Genomic DNA, 22,970 nt, shown 5'->3' on the forward strand with positions numbered 1-22,970 from the left:
TAGTCTCTCTGTAAAGTGAAATTGCGATCTCCAGCATCGATTGCTAGATATAGGCCTACGTAGACAGGCTATTCACGGTTTCTGAATATTACGACAGCTTCACTCACTGAAATATTTTGATGGTCTATATCTTCTTTACAGAGAAATAAGCTATGGCTAGTTTGGAAATCGAACACACGCTTTCAAATGTAGATTGATTTGTTCGACTTATCTGCTCGTGAATATTGCACTGCGAAATTTAAACATTTCTTTTGTAAACTTAGATCAGGTAACTTCAAAACCAAGTGATTATCTTCTTGACACGTTTATATAACAAACTAAAATGAAAACCGAATCTTCTTGCTACAAATTTTAAGTTTCTAACAAAGGGTAGGAACAAAGACATCGATAATCATGTCAGTCAAGAGCTACGGCAGGATAATAGGAAGCCACGTGACCAAAACCAAAACTAAAACTCAATATTTGAAATGAGGGTATGCCTCCTTTGCGTTAGTTCAAGTTGTAAGTGACCTTTTTATATAAAGCATATTGATTATTCCTTTTAATAGCCAATAATTAGTATTTACATGTCAGCTATACCTTAATCACAAACCCTCAGCCAGGAATGAAAAGGAAAAATATATTTGGCAATAAAGGGGTTCATTTGTTTGTCATGATTGTTGTCCTTGATGTTCCTGATGCTGTATTAGGCAGTGGTTGGTAATCCACAAAGAGGATACCCCATGATGATCGAAAAGGAATTAATGCAAGGGAACATCAAGGAAAAATATTGGTACAATCAGGAAAGCTGGATGTACTAGTGTTAAAGATGACGAAGGTAGAACAAAATTGACAAAAATTAGTTTTAATATATTTACAAAAAAACAAACCTTTTGATTTCTCTAGCTTGATTGGGCAAAGCGTCGACGATAGTAGACGCCAATGCTAACACACGGAATCCTTCACGTGCATAAGAATCCAGAACTTGGTTAAATTCGGCAGGTACTGCAGAAAAAAAAACACCCGAATTACTGTGATAGTGATGATGCTTTTGCGGATTATTCTCACTTAGTTCAATCCATTTGGTCCAAATCCCACTTGGTCCAGTCCCAGTAAGTCCATTCTCACTTAGTCCATGTCCCAATGACGCCATGTCCCACTTAGTCCATGTCCCACTTAGGTCATTGCCAACGTTTGAAGTTTGAAAACGTTTTACAGTCAGATTTTGATAATAAAAAATCGACTTCGAAGTGACGCATCCCCGGAGACGCTTCATAAGATAGAGATCACCTTATTGTTCTTGCGATCGTGATATGACGCATCTGATTTGGTATAATTCAGTCAGAATATTACGTTGTATTGCAGAAAGAATCGGAGAGAGAGAGAGAGAGGCAAAAAATTAAATGTCTCAGACACCCAATTAACGCTTAGCGCTACGCGTTGGCCGTAAAATTCAGTGTTTTTTCATTATGTTCAATTGTTTTTGTTTATAATTTTCAGAATCGTATTTTTTTGGAGCAGTTGGGTTGTTGTACACATTTCGCCATGATTGTTAAAGACACAAACAAAACTATTCATTGTGTAATGTAGGGGTAATATTACCATGTTTCTGTTTTTGAATATCAGAAAATACATAAACATTGTGCCTTGACTGTAAAAAATCGCATAACACTAAGCTTCTTTTACCAAATGTGTCCGAGACAGACTTTCTTTTTTCTTGCCTTACAATGCGTAGGTTAACCACTACTTGGATGCACGGAAGTCAAGAGCTTTCGACTAAATATATACTCTCAAGTATTTACAAATGTATTTAAATCATTTTCATCAAATTAACTTATCAACCGATATATATATCTGAGACAGACTTTCTTTTTTCTGGCCTTACAATGCGTAGGTTAACCACTACTTGGATGTATACGGAAGTCAAGAGCTCTTGACTAATTATATACTCTCAAGTATTTACAAATGTATTTAAATTATTTTCATCAAATTTACCGATGTAATGCAATCCCTTATAAAGTAACACATGGCACGTTTTACTCTTTATTTGATTGTATACCAAAGTTACTAAGTATCTTTGTTGTATACATACTTAAAGCCTTAATGTACGATTTCCGTCAAATTTTAATTTGGTTATTCTTCATTCAAAATGTGATAACTGCTGGGAGGGGTTCCTGTCCATTTTAAGCTTAATAACAAGGTTAAGAGAAAAACCCAGCAAACACAAAACGTTTTCGACATCATTCGCAAAATCGATGAGACACGACTATTTCACTGTAAGTAATTCGCATAAAGGGTATAAAACGTTTTCCTAACATTCACAAACATTTTTTGATAACCTAACTGTAAATATTTCAAAATAATGTTATTTAAGTGTTGACAAAATATTTGACAAAAAATGTTTGCAAAAATTGTTTACAATAACATTCTGAAACATTTTAAAGATATTGCTGTAGTGTGTTTTAATACAAAACGTTTTCATGACCTTTATATAACCCGACATTTAATGTTATTAAAACGTTTTTATCTAACCCAAAACCTTGTTTAATAACTTGTTTAAAACGTTTTAAAAACATTTTTGTATTTGCTGGGAAGATCCCGCTGGCTATTTTGGCCATTTAACATGCAGTTCTATGGAAGGACATAAAGTCATGATTTCATGATTTTATGACTTAATGTCAAACTTTTCTCTGTTGACCTACAAAGACAACAAATTTAGCTGATTCCATTTAGGTGCAAGTTCACGGGACATGTGTAAACGTTACAAATATGCAAAAAAAAATCAGATTAAAAAAAACAAAAACAATTTCATAATTCATATTATAAGATCGTACATTATGGCTTTAAAGTGATTAAATATCTTACCAGATATGAATATTAAAAAATTGAATAATTTTCGTTCTTACTGGTTTCTCTGAGAGATAACGATGCAATCATTTCCGGTGAGCCCTTGACGTAGGCAGTCATGTGACCAGCGTCTTCCACATGTGTTAAGACACTCATACGTTGAAGAGCAGATGAGAATGGAAATTGTTTTACAATGCTAATTTCTTCTTTTGATTTCTGAAAAAAAAATCGAATGTAATTAGGACAAGTATGAAATTTCGAAAATGCGGTTTATTCTATGAGGCTATTATTTGTTGATTTGCATATTATCATTGTGTTTTAACTAAACTACCAGAACCAGTATATAGAATACCCTTTCATATTTTAATTTCTGCTATTATTAGTTTTACCATCTATACTTGATGATGATGTATTTAGTATACGAGCAAACTTTAGGCAGAGGTGCCCTATTTAGCGTTAGCTTTGGATATTTATTTTATTCATCACCCCCGACTTGCCCGGGTGAAAAATCAATAAAATAATTAAATGTCTAAAGCTAACGTTAAATAGGGCGCCTCCGCCTAATGAAAGAACACGCAAAATAAAAAAAAACCCAAAAAAAACAAAAAACAAAACAAAAAAAACAAACACCAAAACCAAAAAAACCAAAAAAAAAAACAAACAAAAACCCCAAAAACCACCAACCAAATAAACAAACAAACAAACAAACAAAATTAAAAAAAGGAAAACAAGGGTATTTGTGAAACTTCTATATCTCAAGGAAATAAACAAATAAATCTTTATTAATTTGTTGAAAAAGAAATCACCTTTTCGTGCATTCCAGGGGAAACTGACATGAAATGGCGTCCTGATCCGTCTGGCTCATTGAGATGCTGTAAAAACGGGAAAATAAACGAGAATGATGAAAGTGACCCTCTTGAAAATTTCCAAAAAGTGATATAAAATGTGGAGAGCAGGCTATAAAGCGGCAGTGAGTTAAGAGTACATATGAGAGGCTCCGGAAGATTAAAAATATGTGGAGGGGAGAGGAGGGGGGGGGGGGGGCTATGGCGCCTGGCCCAAGTTATTGGGGGGTCTTATGGTACTTACCCATATATCACCAACATTATTAGGGCCCGGGGTCACCCGGTTCCGGAGCCACTCCATAACTATTGTAATTGATTATTTTAGTAAAATGGACTGTTTGATGGATATTAAATTGCTCCTCATGGTTCAAAGTCGAAATATATAAGTGCTCAATTTTAAATAGGTAGCGCAAGCGTGTTTCCCCAGCGTATTTGTTTTAAAGCAAAGGTTGCCACCATAGGGGAAATACCATAGTGTGATACTATACTTTATAGCATGATATTTAGATGGCGCTAGGTACTTTTTGCTTAGATCGTTGCAATTTCATTTGAGGCCAAGTAATAGGGTTCTGACATGTGACACAATCATAGGAAAATCTGTCGAATATATTAAATTTCATATTTTGATATACTAATGTGATATTTACATCGCACGATACACTCATGCGATACACTCTTTTAATGTTCATTCACCTGTATAGGAACGACCTTGTGCACAGAAAATAAGGAAAGGATTTAGCACGAGCGGTTGCAGAATAGGGTGCAACTCTACTTGTCTTATTACAAGACTGCCCTACCCCAACCCTAAACTCCGTAAACGAGGACTGGGCTCAAGTCTAGCAAGTTGCATCCTATTCGGTAATTGTACCCACCCCTGTTTATTTCATTAACCCTTATAACTCCTTTGCCTAAGCTTTTTTCATTGGAAGAAAGAAGTGACACAATCGATTCAGTTATACCATTCCGAAATTTCAATGCAAACAAGTTTATGTTAATACGGTAGTTAGAAACTATACCATTTTCGTGGCGTTAAACATCTTGATGTCAAGAGGGTCCCCAACAATTTCGTCGTCAATGATAGCCAATGAGTGACAAGTTGCCATGGCTGCAATAACGTCGGACGATTTCATCGTGTCAACTGACACCTCCAATTCTAAAAATCTGAAATTAAGCAAACACTGTTAACCCTGAACATTTTGGAGGCTTTTTTTACCCTCGAATGGGGAAGGAAAAAAGAAAGAAGGAAGGACGGGAAGGAAAAAAGAAAGAAGGAAGGAAGGAAGAATATGAACAGAAAAGTTGGTTTCCGCTGGTCCGATTTTGAACCACGAATCACTGTAAGTAATATTTCTTTGCTTGTGTGAATAAGTATAAAAGTTGTTTTAAAGTTAGTTAAAAAGTTGGGTTCAGTATCAGGAAGAATATAAAGCATAAGATATTATAATATGCATGTTTCTATCAAAATTATCACGTCTAGTGTTTTAGATGAACCAAACATTGACTTACCTCGCTTTAGATGATCTTCGGACTCCCATAAGGTCCAAACCATCTTCGGTAAGTGTGCCAGTCTGAGCGATAAGAAACAATTGAAAGTTATTCCCGAAGATTAAAGTCATTTATTCACAGTACCAGTGTGAAAAGTACATCTTATAAAGTCTGCTTGCACTCCCAGCTCGGCACTTCACCGTATCTTTAAACCCTACAAACTAGCTACTGATAGAACGTTGTTGGTTATCGTATGCGCAATACTAAAAGGAAACAACCAGTACCTACACTGCAAATTGGCCAGAACACATGGAACGCGTTCATTAGTGTAACGGTTTTTTAACACATGACACGTGTTCAACTTATTTAGAGAACACTAGTGTTAATGTAGAGAACACAGGTGTTATTACCTCAGAACACTAGTGTAACGTGTTCTAATCCTTTAAACACTGGTGTTCAAAATTACTATCTATGAACACCTCGGACACATTAAAGAAATGTAACGGTTTTTTAACACATGACACGTGTTCAAACATTGCTTTTCAGAACTTGTGTTCAACCTTTGTTTATACATTTTCAAAATCTCATTACTCGACAGTAAACACATGCATGGTAGTATAAACAAGATAATGGCGGTGTTCAGAAGAATTCCGATGAAATCCGAGAGATTTCACATAAGGCAAGCCCAATGCTCGAACCCTCGCCGATCGTATCTCCCGGCTGACAGCGCAACGCCTTTAACCGCTCGACCATCTCGCCCTCTTGTGTCTCACCGTTGCTTGTTCATCGCTGTCAACAGCTATACGGACTCCCAAAGTTGCCCTGAATTTCATTCTTCCCTAAATCCTTCTTGAAAAAGACAGTTTAGAATAGCGTTTCCACGTTGCATCACCATTGTTGTTGTAGTCACTTATATCCCTCCTTCAAAGGAGCACCGTGTATTTCTCGCTGACACGTCGCAGCTCTCCAACCCCTCTATCTGCTCATCCACATCGGTATCATTACCTCATGCGTTCCATTTTTGAACACCAGTATTCAATATAATCATTCAGAACACTTGTGACACGTCTGACCAATACTGTGTGTTCTACATTATACTAAAAGAACACTAATGTGCTAGGCTTATCATATTTTCAAAAACACTAGTGTTCTAAAGAGACAATTATGAACACCCCGGACGCGTCTGAGAAGCGTCATGTGTTCGGGAAAATTTGCAGTGTAGATATTTGGCACGCGGATGGGTGCCACCATCAGGGTGCTAACAGTCAGAGCGTCCACACACACGCGAGCATCGTATGGTGCGTGCTCCCGTGCGAAATACGCTATGGGAGCATATTGCATATAGCCCGCTGTCAGATCCCAATTTGATTAATCCCTGCTACAAATTGTTTAAGGGATCTGTAACGTACTCATGGTTCTAGGAATGGCATGAGCAACATTCGATTTCCCAGACGGATTTCCTGTATATATAATATGGACACATTGGCAAAACTCTGTTCAAAAGTAGTGTAAACCAGTCCTATGGTGACATGTCTGTCAAGTCTCCAAATGACCACATAATCAGAAAGTTACTTTCCTTTTTACAATGGAGTTTACACTACCAATGAACTTTGGTGTTTTGCCATCTGGTCGTCCTGAAGTAAGTGTTCCCTTACCTTATCAAAGCAAACTACATCTATAGAACCACTAATATTAATCCTTTGCGGGCTGATGCAGAATATAGACGCGGCTTTGAGGCGAAGTTGTGCGTAAACCATACCAATGGTCAACGCGGCAGGTAAGGCTGGTGGTACTGCAATAGTGATGATGTCCAGAGAACGCAAGATTATGTTTTCAACGGATGCCTGTGTTTTCAGTGTTTAAGTAGAGACGATTCATTATAAATGATGTGAGATATTATAGCCTCTATTACTTTAGATCCTTATGCACAAAACAGGTTAGGAGGTCAGGCTTAGGGAGGGATACGTTTAATCTTTACTCTTAGTAACGTTCAAAAATTTAACTGCATTGATCTAGCTACACGTTTTTGCCCTAACAGGATCTACAATATTATAGAATAAGGATATGTAGGCCTAAATACGAAGAAGTTCCCTTCTCCATAGGACTAAATTTAGACCTGGTCTGACTTGTTTTGTGCATGTTTAAGTAGGAGCAGAGAAGTAAAGCCGAAAAGGGGCAAAAAAGGAATATGAGGAAAGAAAGTGGAATAGAGTATGTGAGATCGATATCATGAATACAGTAGTTTTACCTTCCTTTTTTATAATTTTTGAAAGAGATAGTGAAAATAAACTTACCCCGCCCAGCTTCATGATCACAATTGCGTAGATGAACCCCAAGAATGCTGCAGGCGATAAAAGATATTGTTCCAAATATTAGACATACTCCTAAAACATTCTATCGCCGGGTTGTGGTCAGATAAATACAGCATCCCATGTTACGAGATGGTAAATTATGGTATCCAACCACCGACCGGTCGACCGCCAACGCACTGGAGAAGCGGCATTCTATTGTTCCGAACAATAGACACCAGGTCCAGAACCGGTTACAGCGCCGGCGGTCAATCGGCGAAGGTTTAAGGCAACCCTTGCCAATAATTACGTTTTATATACCATAGAGAATACAGGAAGACGTTCTTGCTAGTTTCTAAACATGGGATTTTTGCATGGTTTACTTCAAAGATTCCCGGGCATCAACCAAATCTTATATCGTAAAAAATCGATAAAAAGCATATGTGCCTATTATTAACGAGTTGCTCAGGCAAGAACGAATTTTTAGGGTAGTTGGGTAAACTTTTTCATTTTTGTTCCTTTTAATTTATCAATATTAGTAAAAAGTACAACCATCGAGATACATTTTTTATCTCAATGGTACAACAAACTAACCTAAAAATTCGTTTTTGTCCGAGCAAATCGTTAACAGGCACATATCGTCGGCTGTATTCCATAGTGGCGTATAGTGATTTTTGGTCATTTTTTTGAAAATTGGCACATATGTTTTTAATGATATTCTCTTTCATTTTTCTAAGTCTCATCAGTCATAATTAGCTAATTAATTAGTAATTAATTAATTAAATGTGGCGTATAGTTACAAAGTGAAATTTTTCGTATTCCATAGTGGCGTATCGACCATACGCCACTTTTTATACACATTTTATAATTATGAAATATCGGCAAAAATGAAAAACATCGTATGTCATAGTGGCGTACGCGTATCGGACCTATACGCCACTATGGAATACGAACGACGAAAAGTAACGCCATGGGGATTACACGGCGACCGAGGTGGCGTACGGTTAACGTAAGGTTAGGGTATTGCGTTTTGTTCGTTTTCCATAGTGACGTATAGTTTTATTGTCAGTTTGCCAGCAATAGTATGTATTTATTTCTTTTGAAAAATATATAACAATAAAATCTATTTAGTTTACTACGGAAATTTCACATCATTTACAAAATATAATGAATGTCTGATTTACACAACTCGATTTTAAATTGGCATTTCTTCAAACCCGATTTTCTCGAAAAGTTGTTTATTCGCGGCGCCCCACTATACGCCACTATGGAATACGGACGACGATATGTTTATTATCGTTTTTTTACGGTACCCGAACTACTGAGAGATATACTTACCTAGGAATGCCAAACAGCCGACAAACCGTAAAGCATCACGGTGAAGTTTAATCTCCATTGGTTTGGGAAAGAGAATCGAACGAACAAGACTTCCTTTCGTTGTTGCAAAACCTGGTAAAATAAATTTAGAAATAATAATAGCAATTCCAATACAGACACTATACACTTCTCTATGAATTTTTCGTATGGTTTCAAAACTTTCGAATGGCTCTTTTCAGAGCCACCGGGTCTTGTTCCGGTAATCTCCATTGATCATTTAGATCGTTTCGGTATTTAGAGCTAATCAATATGCCAAGCTGTAATATGTCCTAATTTAGTAGTTAAGTTCATGACAAACAGCGAATAAGAAAAGATAATCTTATCAAACCATATAATTTTTCAAAACATATTAAATTACATTTGATATTCTTGGTATGTTAAAATATGCCTACATTATGCATAAACGACGCTGACGGTATTGGCCGACTTATAATGCCCAGATTTGAGACAATTCGTAAACGTAATACTGTCCAAGTTGATGCATATACCTGTTTGTACAACGATGGCTTTTACTGGTTGACTACCGTCTGGTCTAGTCTGCAGGACTTGAGTTCCACAGAACAATGTGTTACGTTTGTGTGTATCACTGGAATACAGTTCATTAGCATCACCCGATGAGCCCGCTGATGATAAGGAGGTCTTTGTTACTGGGACACTCTCACCTGTGTTATCAAATAAAATATGCCTTCACTTATCTCCATTATGTTTTGAGGTGGAAACCTCTACAAAGTCTACACAAAGTGTAACCGTTTTATTAGAACGGTCTATATTACCATGTCGTTCATGTTTAATACACTCGCAAAATTGATGGGTATTTAGAAATGTTTTAGGGCATGCCGCGTATTTGCCATTGAAGATATACTATAGAATTTCAAATGGTCTTTTTTACTTTGAAAAGGAAACAAAACTTTTATATTATATTGAGACGGTTGCACTATTTCAGCTAATTGCGCCATTACGTTATCAATGCCTTAAACAAATGTTACATTTTCATTTCACTACTTCAGTCCCATATGAGGTGTTCTATGAGTATCAATGTCACTGAGTTGACCATAAAACAGGTTTGCATAACTATCTATATAGCCAGAGGTAGTGTGTGGCCCATATGGGTGAACGAGTTCTGTAAGATAATCTTGTGCAGTCATGTAGTTCTTAAGAAGCTTCCTTTGCCCGAGACATTCAATTGTCAAATATCGAAAGATATTACAATTAGGTACCGTATGCTGCTGACACACTTCAATTTGATTAAATGAGTTATTTATATCGATTTGTTGAAAAAAGACCCAGTGAAATATGACTTATTCTTTCAGGCGTATGTACTCTATAGTACTATTTATCTTACCTGTTAGCATACCCTCGTTGACAATACAATTACCGCTAATGAGTACCGCATCACAAGTCATCATACCACCGTGCGTAGGAATATGAATGACGTCACCGGGAACTAGCCTTTGCTCAGGTAAGTCAATCTGTGTGTCTGTGTGCATTAACAAATTACGTGTTATTTGATGAACCCTGCTGGTTAACTACATCAAACCGCATCCACATTTTTGCCTTTTTTTCGGAAATAGTCATTTTAGTCGATAAAACCGTGATAAAATATGACTGTTCAACACTGCATATAATTTGTTTAATTATCTTCAAATAAAACATTCCACTCTAAGCTGTGGTATCGATGGCTTAGAACCAGATCAATCTATGTCCACAAACCCATGTTACTTATCTCGGCAACCAATGGATGATTAATTCTGCCCTCCAAAATAAATGCAAGTGATTCTGGGGTATAAGCAACTGTTTCAACCCAACGCAAGTGACCATGCATATACCCCAAAGTCACTTACATTTATTATGGAGAGCAGAATTAACCGTTCATTTGTTGCCGAAATGAGTAACATGTGACTGTGGACATGTATGATTCTGGTTCTAAGACCTCGATATACTATAATCACGATGAACATTCGAGGGTGTACTGGGGTGCGTTGGCATACGATTAGATGGTTCATATAGAGTCATGTAGTACGTATTAATCTTGTAAAACATATCTTTACCATTTTAATTCCCTAAAATATTCACACAGGAATCATAGTTTTTGTGTTTTATAGAAAAGCTTTCCAAGCGAATCATTCACGTATATATCAAAAATCTTTGGAAGAATTTTCATGACTAGATCCATCTGTAGCCTCAGACAGTGTCATCCCACGCCACCGTATCTTGACTAGGTTTGTGATTAAGGATTGTAAATGAAGTAAATTATGTCCCCCTTACAGCTGGTCAAATAAGGCATATATCAGTTTTGACTAAGATTAAAACAGGGAGATGAGTTACAGAGGTCTCTGGTTGAAATCCTGGAAAGAAAAATTTGCTATAAATATTTAGATTTGCAATTGATCCCAGCATACACCTAGACCTATCAGATTGTAGATATTACCGTACTTCAAGATTTAAGAAGCCTCGCCAGAATTCAGTTCTTCTGTGGGTGAATCAAACCTGCCTTGTTACCAAATTAATCAGTGACAAATCTCTGATAAGGAGATAAGCTTGTCACTAATTAATTTGATAACCAGGCAGGTTTGATTCACCCCAGAAGAACTACTCCGGCAAGCCATGAATGTCTTCAGTTTTCTACCTGTGTTAAGTCGTTGAACCTGTACTGTGGTGTGCGATTCAACCATTGCTCGTAAGGTGACATTTTGCTGTAACATAAAAAATGGGATGAATAGTTTATATTCGCTTTATAAATGCTGCTGACACACCGGGGTCAAGGATTTATATAGCGCCCTTTTCCAGATCTTGAAGGATTCAAAGCGCTTGAAAGATTCAAAGCGGGACTGGTTTTCGCCTATTTAGGTTTATCATCTGATCATCTGACATCAGTCTGTATGATTACACTGACCTCATAGGCAAGGGGCAGTCTATTTATTTTATAATCACACAATGAGGTACAGGGCAAACTACTTTATTGCAAACTCTCTGCAGTTGCATCAGCAGATAGGCGAAGTTTCCCTGTTCTCTGTTAACAAGGGGCAGTCTTAAGTGAACGGCTCTTTTCAGAGCCACCACAATCTTTAACATTAGCAGATAGGCGAGGTCGGCTTGTCCACTGTTCACAAAGGACAGTCTTCAGTGAACGGCTCTTTTCAGAGCCATCAGTAGACAAGGGGCGGCCGATATGTCTCATACTTAGGTACTTTGTCGGAAGATGCATGACGAAAGCATGACAGTTCTAAATCCGCTAAAACTTATTAATTGTTAAGAACTCCCGTCGCAAAAGCCTATCCCACATTGAGTCTGGGTATTGAATACTGCATGTCTTTCATGAAGAAACACAGAAACAAACAGATACATAAACTGTGGTGCGAGTAGATTCCGTACGAACGGAATAATACTGAAGTATTGTAAGAGCACATCTTCGCCCACCCACCACACACCACATCGCAGATCAAACTCACACATTCACTGACCACGATCGACCCACCAAACACCCCACCAACACACATACTAACAGACAAATACAGAGCAAAATACCGTTCTTGTTGTGTACAAAGATATCGCAATGGAGATAGCAGACATGAGTATAATGCATCCCGAGTAATAGTAATATTCATCAGCTATCCAAACAGTTACACTGAAGATTTGGAAGATATAGAATGGATTCAATACCTGTAAAATACATAAAAACAAGTTCCAAACATATTATTTAAAAAGGTAAATGCAATAAACAGATTCATTTTGACCTCCTTGCAACATTTTTCAACGTATTGTATGGTAAAATTATATCCAAAATAAAATAAAGTAGCCAATCTCGAAAACACTACAGCTAGACCAGTAATCACGAGCCAATGTATTTTAAATTATTTAGTTGTTCAGCAAAAATAATGATGTCGCCCGTGTTATATGAGACGATAGATGCAGGACAGCGGCTAAAAACAATGCATTTATTCGTATTCTTAAAAACTTTAATTACATTACTCTGTGTTCCAACAATTTTACTGGCAGCATTGAACGATCCTCGCCTTTGAGAATCCACAAATGAACTCTATTTGATGGGAATTCATACTATAAAATCCATTTTTGGTGACATACCTTGTAACAGTTTCATGCCACAAATTTAACAAACAAATAATTTTGCTCATTATTAGAACCATGTTAGAGCGCCACCACACAGAGAAAGGTGGTACCACTTAATATATTGGCTTCATTAGGTTCTATAGTAATACTGTGAGGAAAATCAATTTACAGCAACCCAAATTGACATTCAATGGGCCCAATTTTAGGCCCCGCCCACTAAATGTCCCTATGTTGAACGCATAGTAGAAAGTTTGATATTGGCAATTTGGATATATTCATTAATGATATTGTTTAAGAGAATTAGCGAATGGGAAAGTTTGTTTGATGGCATGTTTGGTTCATGTGAACTCTGATCTACAATCAAGGAAAAAAGTCTTGGAACGCTTGCGTGTAAATAACGGAAAACTGTCACCCCCTCTCCCCCGTGCAATGTTGAGAACTGCCAATGTCTTCAGCGGTTCCCCAATGTGTTCCAACATTGCTTGATGGGGAGAGGGAAGGGTAAATCATTGTTGTAGATGTCATGTTTCTTCCCAAACACAATATAGGTCATTTCCATGAACATAAGAAATTCTGCACGGAATTTCGACAGAGTGTGCCAAGCGTTCCAAGGACTTTTTTCCTTGATTGTCTCTACCGAATGCAAAATATTTCATCTAAATTTCGTTTTTGTCTCATAACTCAAAAACGGAATGTCGTATGAGCTTCAAATTTCACACGATTTGAGAGTGGGTTATATACTTTGCAATTATAATAAAATTGTTGATAACGAATTTGGTTTACTTAGGGAGTGGTCACCGAAAACACCCCATATGCTAAATTACACACGTTTCATAATTATGGCTCTAAACTGCTCTAAAATGTCGTTTTTGTCCATAACTCAAAAACAGAATGTTGTATGAGCTTCATATTGTACACGATTTGAGAGGGGATTATATGCTTTGCAATCATAATAAAATTGTTGATAAAGAATTTGGTTTATTTAGGGAGTGGTCTCTGAAAACACCCCATATGCTAAATTACACACTTTTCATAATTATGGCTCTAAACTGCTCTAAAATGTCGATTTTGTCCATAACTCAAAAACAGAACGTTGTATGAGCTTCATATTGCACACGATTAGAGAGTAGATAATATCCTTTTGAATCATAATAAAATTGTTGATAAAAATGTTGAGTTATTTAGGGATTGGTCACTGACAACACCTCCTATGCTAAATGACACAAGTTTTGTAATTATGGCCCTCTTCTGTATGATACTGAGTCAATTTTCGTTTTTGTCTCATAACTCAAAAACACTACAAATGCATTTTTCGTACAATATCACAATGTTTTGCAGCATGTTTCCAAAATGGTTTTTTTAATGTTATTAAAACGTTATGTACCCTTTATGATATAACCTAACGTGTAAAATTTATGTTTTCTCTAAAACTTTACTGAGTATAGGCACATCCGAGCGAATCAGAAAGATTATGATGTAACAATTTGAAACAACGCTTTTCTGAATAGTATTTATAACAAAATACGCTTTTGCGATGGAAAAAATAAAAGAAAAAAAAAACAACAACAATTTAATACACTTAAAGAAAAATATAGACCACCATTGGGACTCGAACCATGCACATCAGTCAATAGCCAAATGGTTAACAGTCGGAGGACTAATCCGCTACGCCACGCTGCCATTGCACAAACGAAGTATAAGTTTATTTCTTTTATAGTAGTCAAATCGGGAAAGTGTAAACAAATTGTATATATGAAATCAAAGTGTATCATTCCATAATGACAAAATGGTTCAAATCGACATTTATATGTTTTGAACGCCGCATCTCATGACGCGTCACGTTCAAAAACATAAAATACCAATTGAGAATTTTTTTATGCAAACTGAATGACACCTTTGATCTCTTATATAAAGTTTGTTACACTTTCCACCATTTGAATTGAAATAAACATAACTGGTTACTTCTTTGCGAAATGGCAGCGTGGCGTAGCGGATTAGTCCTCCGACTGATAACCTTTTGACTATTGACCGATGTGGTTCGAGTCCCGTTGGTGGTCTTTTTTTAAAGTATATTCAATTGTTGTTTTCTTTTTTTTCTTGTTTTTTTTTCATCGCAAAAGCGTATTTTAATATAAATAATATTCAGAAATGAGAATGCGTATTTATTTCAATTCAAATTGGTAAACTTAACTGTTAACAAATTTTATATCATTCCTGTTGCAATAAAACATTTTCAATTGGTATAGCAAATGTAAACGAACGTGACGCTTCGTGAGATGCGGCCTAAAAACATAAAATATCGATTTTGGACCATTTTGTCATTATGGTAAACTGATACATTTTGAGGTTTCTACTATAGGGTGCTTGCATGGAAGATCACAAAGTTCAAACCATCCTAAAGACACGCTCCAGAGGACATGCAAATGCACGGAGTACAATACCAATCACCTGTTTAACTGGTTTTGATCAAAGTAATTCTTTGTACTCCATGCATTAGCATATCTTATGGAGCGTGTCTGGAGGATGATTTGAACTCATGACCTTTCGTGCAAGCACTCTATACAAGTTTACACTTTCCCCGATACCTGATTACTATAAAAGAACAAAACTTGTTACTTCGATTGCGAAATGGCAGCGTGGCGTAGCGGATTAGTCCTCAGACTGATAACCTTTTGACTATTGACCGATGTGAATGGTTCGAGTCCCAGTGGTGGTCTTTTTTTTTAAAAGTATATTCAATTGTGTGTTTTTTTTCTTGTTTTTCTCATCGCAAAAGCGTGTCTTAATAGAAATAATATTCAGAAATGAGTTGTTTCAAATTGTTACATCATGATCTTTGTGATTCGCTCGGATATGCCTATACTCAGCATACACAAGTTTTCCAGAAAACATTTATATATGCCTATACTCAGCAAACACAAGTTTTAGACAAAACATTTACATGTTGGGTTATATCATAAAGGGTACAAAATGTTTGAAGTTTTAATAACATTGAAAATATTTTGGAAACATGCTGCAAAACATTGTGATATTGTAAATAAATGTATTTGTAGTGTTTTTGAGTTACGAGACAGAAACGAAATTTGACTACAGTAGAGGGCATAATTACGAAACTTGTGTAATTTAGCATAGGAGGTGTTTTCAGTGACCACTCCCTGAATAACCCAACAATTTTATCAAAAATTTTATTATGATTCAAAAGGATATTATCTACTCTCAAATCTGGTGCAATATGAAACTCATACAACATTTTGTTTTTGAGTTATGGACAAAAACGACATTTTAGAGCATTTTAGAGCCATGATTAAGAAACGTGAGTAATTTAGCATAGGGGGTGTTTCCAATGACCACTCCCTAAATAAACCAAATTCTTTATTAACAATTTTATTATGATTACAAAGCATATGATCAACTCTCAAATCGTGTGCAATTTGAAGCTCATACGACATTCCGTTTTTGAGTTATGAGACAAAAACGAAATTTAGATGAAATATTTTGCATTCGGTAGAGACAATCAAGGAAAAAAGTCTTGGAACGCTTGCGTGTAAATAACGGAAAACTGGCACCCCCTCTCCCCCGGGCAATGTTGAGAACTGCCAATGTCTTCAGCGGTTCCCCAATGTGTTCCAACATTGCTTGATGGGGAGAGGGAAGGGTAAATCATTGTTGTAGATGTCATGTTTCTTCCCAAACACAATATAGGTCATTTCCATGAACATAAGAAATTCTGCACGGAATTTCGACAGAGTGTGCCAAGCGTTCCAAGGACTTTTTTCCTTGATTGTCTCTACCGAATGCAAAATATTTCATCTAAATTTCGTTTTTGAAAAATAAAAAAAAAACGGAATGTCGTATGAACTTCAAATTTCACACGATTTGAGAGTGGGTTATATACTTTGCAATTATAATAAAATTGTTGATAACGAATTTGGTTTACTTAGGGAGTGGTCACCGAAAACACCCCATATGCTAAATTACACACGTTTCATAATTATGGCTCTAAACTGCTCTAAAATGTCGTTTTTGTCCATAACTCAAAAACAGAATGTTGTATGAGCTTCATATTGTACACGATTTGAGAGGGGATTATATGCTTTGCAATCATAATAAAATTGTTGATAAAGAATTTGGTTTATTTAGGGAGTGGTCTCTGAAAACACCCCATATGCTAAATTACACACTTTTCATAATTATGGCTCTAAACTGCTCTAAAATGTCGATTTTGTCCATAACTCAAAAACAGAACGTTGTATGAGCTTCATATTGCACACGATTAGAGAGTAGATAATATCCTTTTGAATCATAATAAAATTGTTGATAAAAATGTTGAGTTATTTAGGGATTGGTCACTGACAACACCTCCTATGCTAAATGACACAAGTTTTGTAATTATGGCCCTCTTCTGTATGATACTGAGTCAATTTTCGTTTTTGTCTCATAACTCAAAAACACTACAAATGCATTTTTCGTACAATATCACAATGTTTTGCAGCATGTTTCCAAAATGGTTTTTTTAATTTTATTAAAACGTTATGTACCCTTTATGATATAACCTAACGTGTAAAATTTATGTTTTCTCTAAAACTTTACTGAGTATAGGCACATCCGAGCGAATCAGAAAGATTATGATGTAACAATTTGAAACAACGCTTTTCTGAATAGTATTTATAACAAAATACGCTTTTGCGATGAAAAAAAAAAAAAAAAAAAAACAACAACAATTTAATACACTTAAAGAAAAAATATAGACCACCATTGGGACTCGAACCATGCACATCAGTCAATAGCCAAATGGTTAACAGTCGGAGGACTAATCCGCTACGCCACGCTGCCATTGCACAAACGAAGTAACAAGTTTTGTTCTTTTATAGTAGTCAGGTATCAGAAATGTAAACTTGTATAGTAGAAATGGCAAAGTGTATCAGTTTACCATAATGACAAAATGGTCCAAAATCGACATTTTATGTTTTGAAATCAATGACGCGTCATTCTTTTGTTAAAACATTCTCAATTGGTATAATTCAAATGTAAACAACGTTTCATATATGAAGTTTTGCATTAAAACATTCTCAATTGGTATAAAATGTAAACGAACGTGAAGCTTCATGAGACTCACCTTTGATTAACGGCCTCAAAAACATAAAATGTCGATTTTGGACCATTTTGTCATTATGGTAAACTGATACACTTTGCCATTTCTAATATAAAGTTTACACTTTCCACGATACCTGACTACTATAAAAGAACACAACTGGTTACTTCGATTGCGAAATGGCAGCGTGGCGTAGCGGATTAGTCCTCAGACTGATAACCTTTTGACTATTGACCGATGTGGTTCGAGTCCCAATGGTGGTCTTTTTTAAAAGTATATTCAATTGTTGTTTTCTTTTTTCTTTTTTTTTTTTTCTCATCGCAAAAGCGTATTTTAATATAAATAATATTCAGAAATGCGTATTTATTTCAATTCAAATTGGTAAACTTAACTGTTAACAAATTTTATATCATTCCTGTTGCAATAAAACATTTTCAATTGGTATAGCAAATGTAAACGAACGTGACGCTTCGTGAGATGCGGCCTAAAAACATAAAATATCGATTTTGGACCATTTTGTCATTATGGTAAACTGATACATTTTGAGGTTTCTACTATAGGGTGCTTGCATGGAAGATCACAAAGTTCAAACCATCCTAAAGACACGCTCCAGAGGACATGCAAATGCACGGAGTACAATACCAATCACCTGTTTAACTGGTTTTGATCAAAGTAATTCTTTGTACTCCATGCATTAGCATATCTTATGGAGCGTGTCTGGAGATGATTTGAACTCATGACCTTTCGTGCAAGCACTCTATACAAGTTTACACTTTCCCGATACCTGATTACTATAAAAGAACAAAACTTGTTACTTCGATTGCGAAATGGCAGCGTGGCGTAGCGGATTAGTCCTCAGACTGATAACCTTTTGACTATTGACCGATGTGAATGGTTCGAGTCCCAGTGGTGGTCTTTTTTTAAAAAGTATATTCAATTGTGTGTTTTTTTTCTTGTTTTTCTCATCGCAAAAGCGTGTCTTAATAGAAATAATATTCAGAAATGAGTTGTTTCAAATTGTTACATCATGATCTTTGTGATTCGCTCGGATATGCCTATACTCAGCATACACAAGTTTTCCAGAAAACATTTATATATGCCTATACTCAGCAAACACAAGTTTTAGACAAAACATTTACATGTTGGGTTATATCATAAAGGGTACAAAATGTTTGAAGTTTTAATAACATTGAAAATATTTTGGAAACATGCTGCAAAACATTGTGATATTGTAAATAAATGTATTTGTAGTGTTTTTGAGTTACGAGACAGAAACGAAATTTGACTACAGTAGAGGGCATAATTACGAAACTTGTGTAATTTAGCATAGGAGGTGTTTTCAGTGACCACTCCCTGAATAACCCAACAATTTTATCAAAAATTTTATTATGATTCAAAAGGATATTATCTACTCTCAAATCTGGTGCAATATGAAACTCATACAACATTTTGTTTTTGAGTTATGGACAAAAACGACATTTTAGAGCATTTTAGAGCCATGATTAAGAAACGTGAGTAATTTAGCATAGGGGGTGTTTCCAATGACCACTCCCTAAATAAACCAAATTCTTTATTAACAATTTTATTATGATTACAAAGCATATGATCAACTCTCAAATCGTGTGCAATTTGAAGCTCATACGACATTCCGTTTTTGAGTTATGAGACAAAAACGAAATTTAGATGAAATATTTTTCATTCGGTAGAGACAATCAAGGAAAAAAAGTCTTGGAACGCTTGCGTGTAAATAACGGAAAACTGTCACCCCCTCTCCCCGTGCAATGTTGAGAACTGCCAATGTCTTCAGCGGTTCCCCAATGTGTTCCAACATTGCTTGATGGGGAGAGGGAAGGTAAATCATTGTTGTAGATGTCATGTTTCTTCCCAAACACAATATAGGTCATTTCCATGAACATAAGAAATTCTGCACGGAATTTCGACAGAGTGTGCCAAGCGTTCCAAGGACTTTTTTCCTTGATTGTCTCTACCGAATGCAAAATATTTCATCTAAATTTCGTTTTTGTCTCATAACTCAAAAACGGAATGTCGTATGAGCTTCAAATTTCACACGATTTGAGAGTGGGTTATATACTTTGCAATTATAATAAAATTGTTGATAACGAATTTGGTTTACTTAGGGAGTGGTCACCGAAAACACCCCATATGCTAAATTACACACGTTTCATAATTATGGCTCTAAACTGCTCTAAAATGTCGTTTTTGTCCATAACTCAAAAACAGAATGTTGTATGAGCTTCATATTGTACACGATTTGAGAGGGATTATATGCTTTGCAATCATAATAAAATTGTTGATAAAGAATTTGGTTTATTTAGGGAGTGGTCTCTGAAAACACCCCATATGCTAAATTACACACTTTTCATAATTATGGCTCTAAACTGCTCTAAAATGTCGATTTTGTCCATAACTCAAAAACAGAACGTTGTATGAGCTTCATATTGCACACGATTAGAGAGTAGATAATATCCTTTTGAATCATAATAAAATTGTTGATAAAAATGTTGAGTTATTTAGGGATTGGTCACTGACAACACCTCCTATGCTAAATGACACAAGTTTTGTAATTATGGCCCTCTTCTGTATGATACTGAGTCAATTTTCGTTTTTGTCTCATAACTCAAAAACACTACAAATGCATTTTTCGTACAATATCACAATGTTTTGCAGCATGTTTCCAAAATGGGTTTTTTAATGTTATTAAAACGTTATGTACCCTTTATGATATAACCTAACGTGTAAAATTTATGTTTTCTCTAAAACTTTACTGAGTATAGGCACATCCGAGCGAATCAGAAAGATTATGATGTAACAATTTGAAACAACGCTTTTCTGAATAGTATTTATAACAAAATACGCTTTTGCGATGAGAAAAAAAGAAAAGAAAAAAACAACAACAATTTAATACACTTAAAGAAAAAATATAGACCACCATTGGGACTCGAACCATGCACATCAGTCAATAGCCAAATGGTTAACAGTCGGAGGACTAATCCGCTACGCCACGCTGCCATTGCACAAACGAAGTAACAAGTTTTGTTCTTTTATAGTAGTCAGGTATCGGGGAAAGTGTAAACTTGTATAGTAATTCAAATGGCAAAGTGTATCAGTTTACCATAATGACAAAATGGTCAAAATCGACATTTTATGTTTTGAGGCCGCATCTCAAACATTCACGTTCGTTTACATTGCTATACCAATTGAGAATGTTTTAATGCAAAGAATGACACCTTGATCTCTTATAAAATTTGTTAACACTTTACCATTTTGAATTGAAATAAATATATATGTATTTCTTTCAATTCATGGTAAACTGATACACTTTGCCATTTCTAATATACAAGTTTACACTTTCCACGATACCTGACTACTATAAAAGAACACAACTGGTTACTTCGATTGCGAAATGGCAGCGTGGCGTAGCGGATTAGTCCTCAGACTGATAACCTTTTGACTATTGACCGATGTGGTTCGAGTCCCAATGGTGGTCTTTTTAAAAGTATATTCAATTGTTGTTTTCTTTTTTCTTTTCTTGTTTTTTTTTCTCATCGCAAAAGCGTATTTTAATATAAATAATATTCAGAAATGCGTATTTATTTCAATTCAAATTGGTAAACTTAACTGTTAACAAATTTTATATCATTCCTGTTGCAATAAAACATTTTCAATTGGTATAGCAAATGTAAACGAACGTGACGCTTCGTGAGATGCGGCCTAAAAACATAAAATATCGATTTTGGACCATTTTGTCATTATGGTAAACTGATACATTTTGAGGTTTCTACTATAGGGTGCTTGCATGGAAGATCACAAAGTTCAAACCATCCTAAAGACACGCTCCAGAGGACATGCAAATGCACGGAGTACAATACCAATCACCTGTTTAACTGGTTTTGATCAAAGTAATTCTTTGTACTCCATGCATTAGCATATCTTATGGAGCGTGTCTGGAGGATGATTTGAACTCATGACCTTTCGTGCAAGCACTCTATACAAGTTTACACTTTCCCCGATACCTGATTACTATAAAAGAACAAAACTTGTTACTTCGATTGCGAAATGGCAGCGTGGCGTAGCGGATTAGTCCTCAGACTGATAACCTTTTGACTATTGACCGATGTGAATGGTTCGAGTCCCAGTGGTGGTCTTTTTTTAAAAAGTATATTCAATTGTGTGTTTTTTTTTCTTGTTTTTCTCATCGCAAAAGCGTGTCTTAATAGAAATAATATTCAGAAATGAGTTGTTTCAAATTGTTACATCATGATCTTTGTGATTCGCTCGGATATGCCTATACTCAGCATACACAAGTTTTCCAGAAAACATTTATATATGCCTATACTCAGCAAACACAAGTTTTAGACAAAACATTTACATGTTGGGTTATATCATAAAGGGTACAAAATGTTTGAAGTTTTAATAACATTGAAAATATTTTGGAAACATGCTGCAAAACATTGTGATATTGTAAATAAATGTATTTGTAGTGTTTTTGAGTTACGAGACAGAAACGAAATTTGACTACAGTAGAGGGCATAATTACGAAACTTGTGTAATTTAGCATAGGAGGTGTTTTCAGTGACCACTCCCTGAATAACCCAACAATTTTATCAAAATTTTATTATGATTCAAAAGGATATTATCTACTCTCAAATCTGGTGCAATATGAAACTCATACAACATTTTGTTTTTGAGTTATGGACAAAAACGACATTTTAGAGCATTTTAGAGCCATGATTAAGAAACGTGAGTAATTTAGCATAGGGGTGTTTCCAATGACCACTCCTAAATAAACCAAATTCTTTATTAACAATTTTATTATGATTACAAAGCATATGATCAACTCTCAAATCGTGTGCAATTTGAAGCTCATACGACATTCCGTTTTTGAGTTATGAGACAAAAACGAAATTTAGATGAAATATTTTGCATTCGGTAGAGACAATCAAGGAAAAAGTCTTGGAACGCTTGCGT

General features: G+C 35.6%; 1 protein-coding gene across 1 annotated transcript in view; it reads right to left on the minus strand.

The window, feature by feature from the left end:
• Positions 1-22,970, minus strand: part of LOC140157353 (polyamine-transporting ATPase 13A3-like) — a 64,169-nt gene that overhangs the window by 20,644 nt on the left and 20,555 nt on the right. The window contains exons 8-19 of the mRNA XM_072180521.1: positions 12,347-12,481; positions 11,448-11,514; positions 10,164-10,298; positions 9,310-9,483; positions 8,783-8,893; positions 7,451-7,497; positions 6,812-7,000; positions 5,178-5,239; positions 4,688-4,832; positions 3,633-3,698; positions 2,886-3,042; positions 870-984 (exon numbers count right to left, since the gene is read on the minus strand). Coding sequence (XP_072036622.1) covers positions 870-984; positions 2,886-3,042; positions 3,633-3,698; positions 4,688-4,832; positions 5,178-5,239; positions 6,812-7,000; positions 7,451-7,497; positions 8,783-8,893; positions 9,310-9,483; positions 10,164-10,298; positions 11,448-11,514; positions 12,347-12,481 — 1,403 coding nt within the window. The remainder of the gene's footprint in view (positions 1-869; positions 985-2,885; positions 3,043-3,632; positions 3,699-4,687; positions 4,833-5,177; positions 5,240-6,811; positions 7,001-7,450; positions 7,498-8,782; positions 8,894-9,309; positions 9,484-10,163; positions 10,299-11,447; positions 11,515-12,346; positions 12,482-22,970) is intronic.

This window comes from Amphiura filiformis, chromosome 7 (assembly GCF_039555335.1).
Source record: "Amphiura filiformis chromosome 7, Afil_fr2py, whole genome shotgun sequence".
Taxonomy (NCBI): Eukaryota; Metazoa; Echinodermata; class Ophiuroidea; order Amphilepidida; family Amphiuridae; genus Amphiura; species Amphiura filiformis.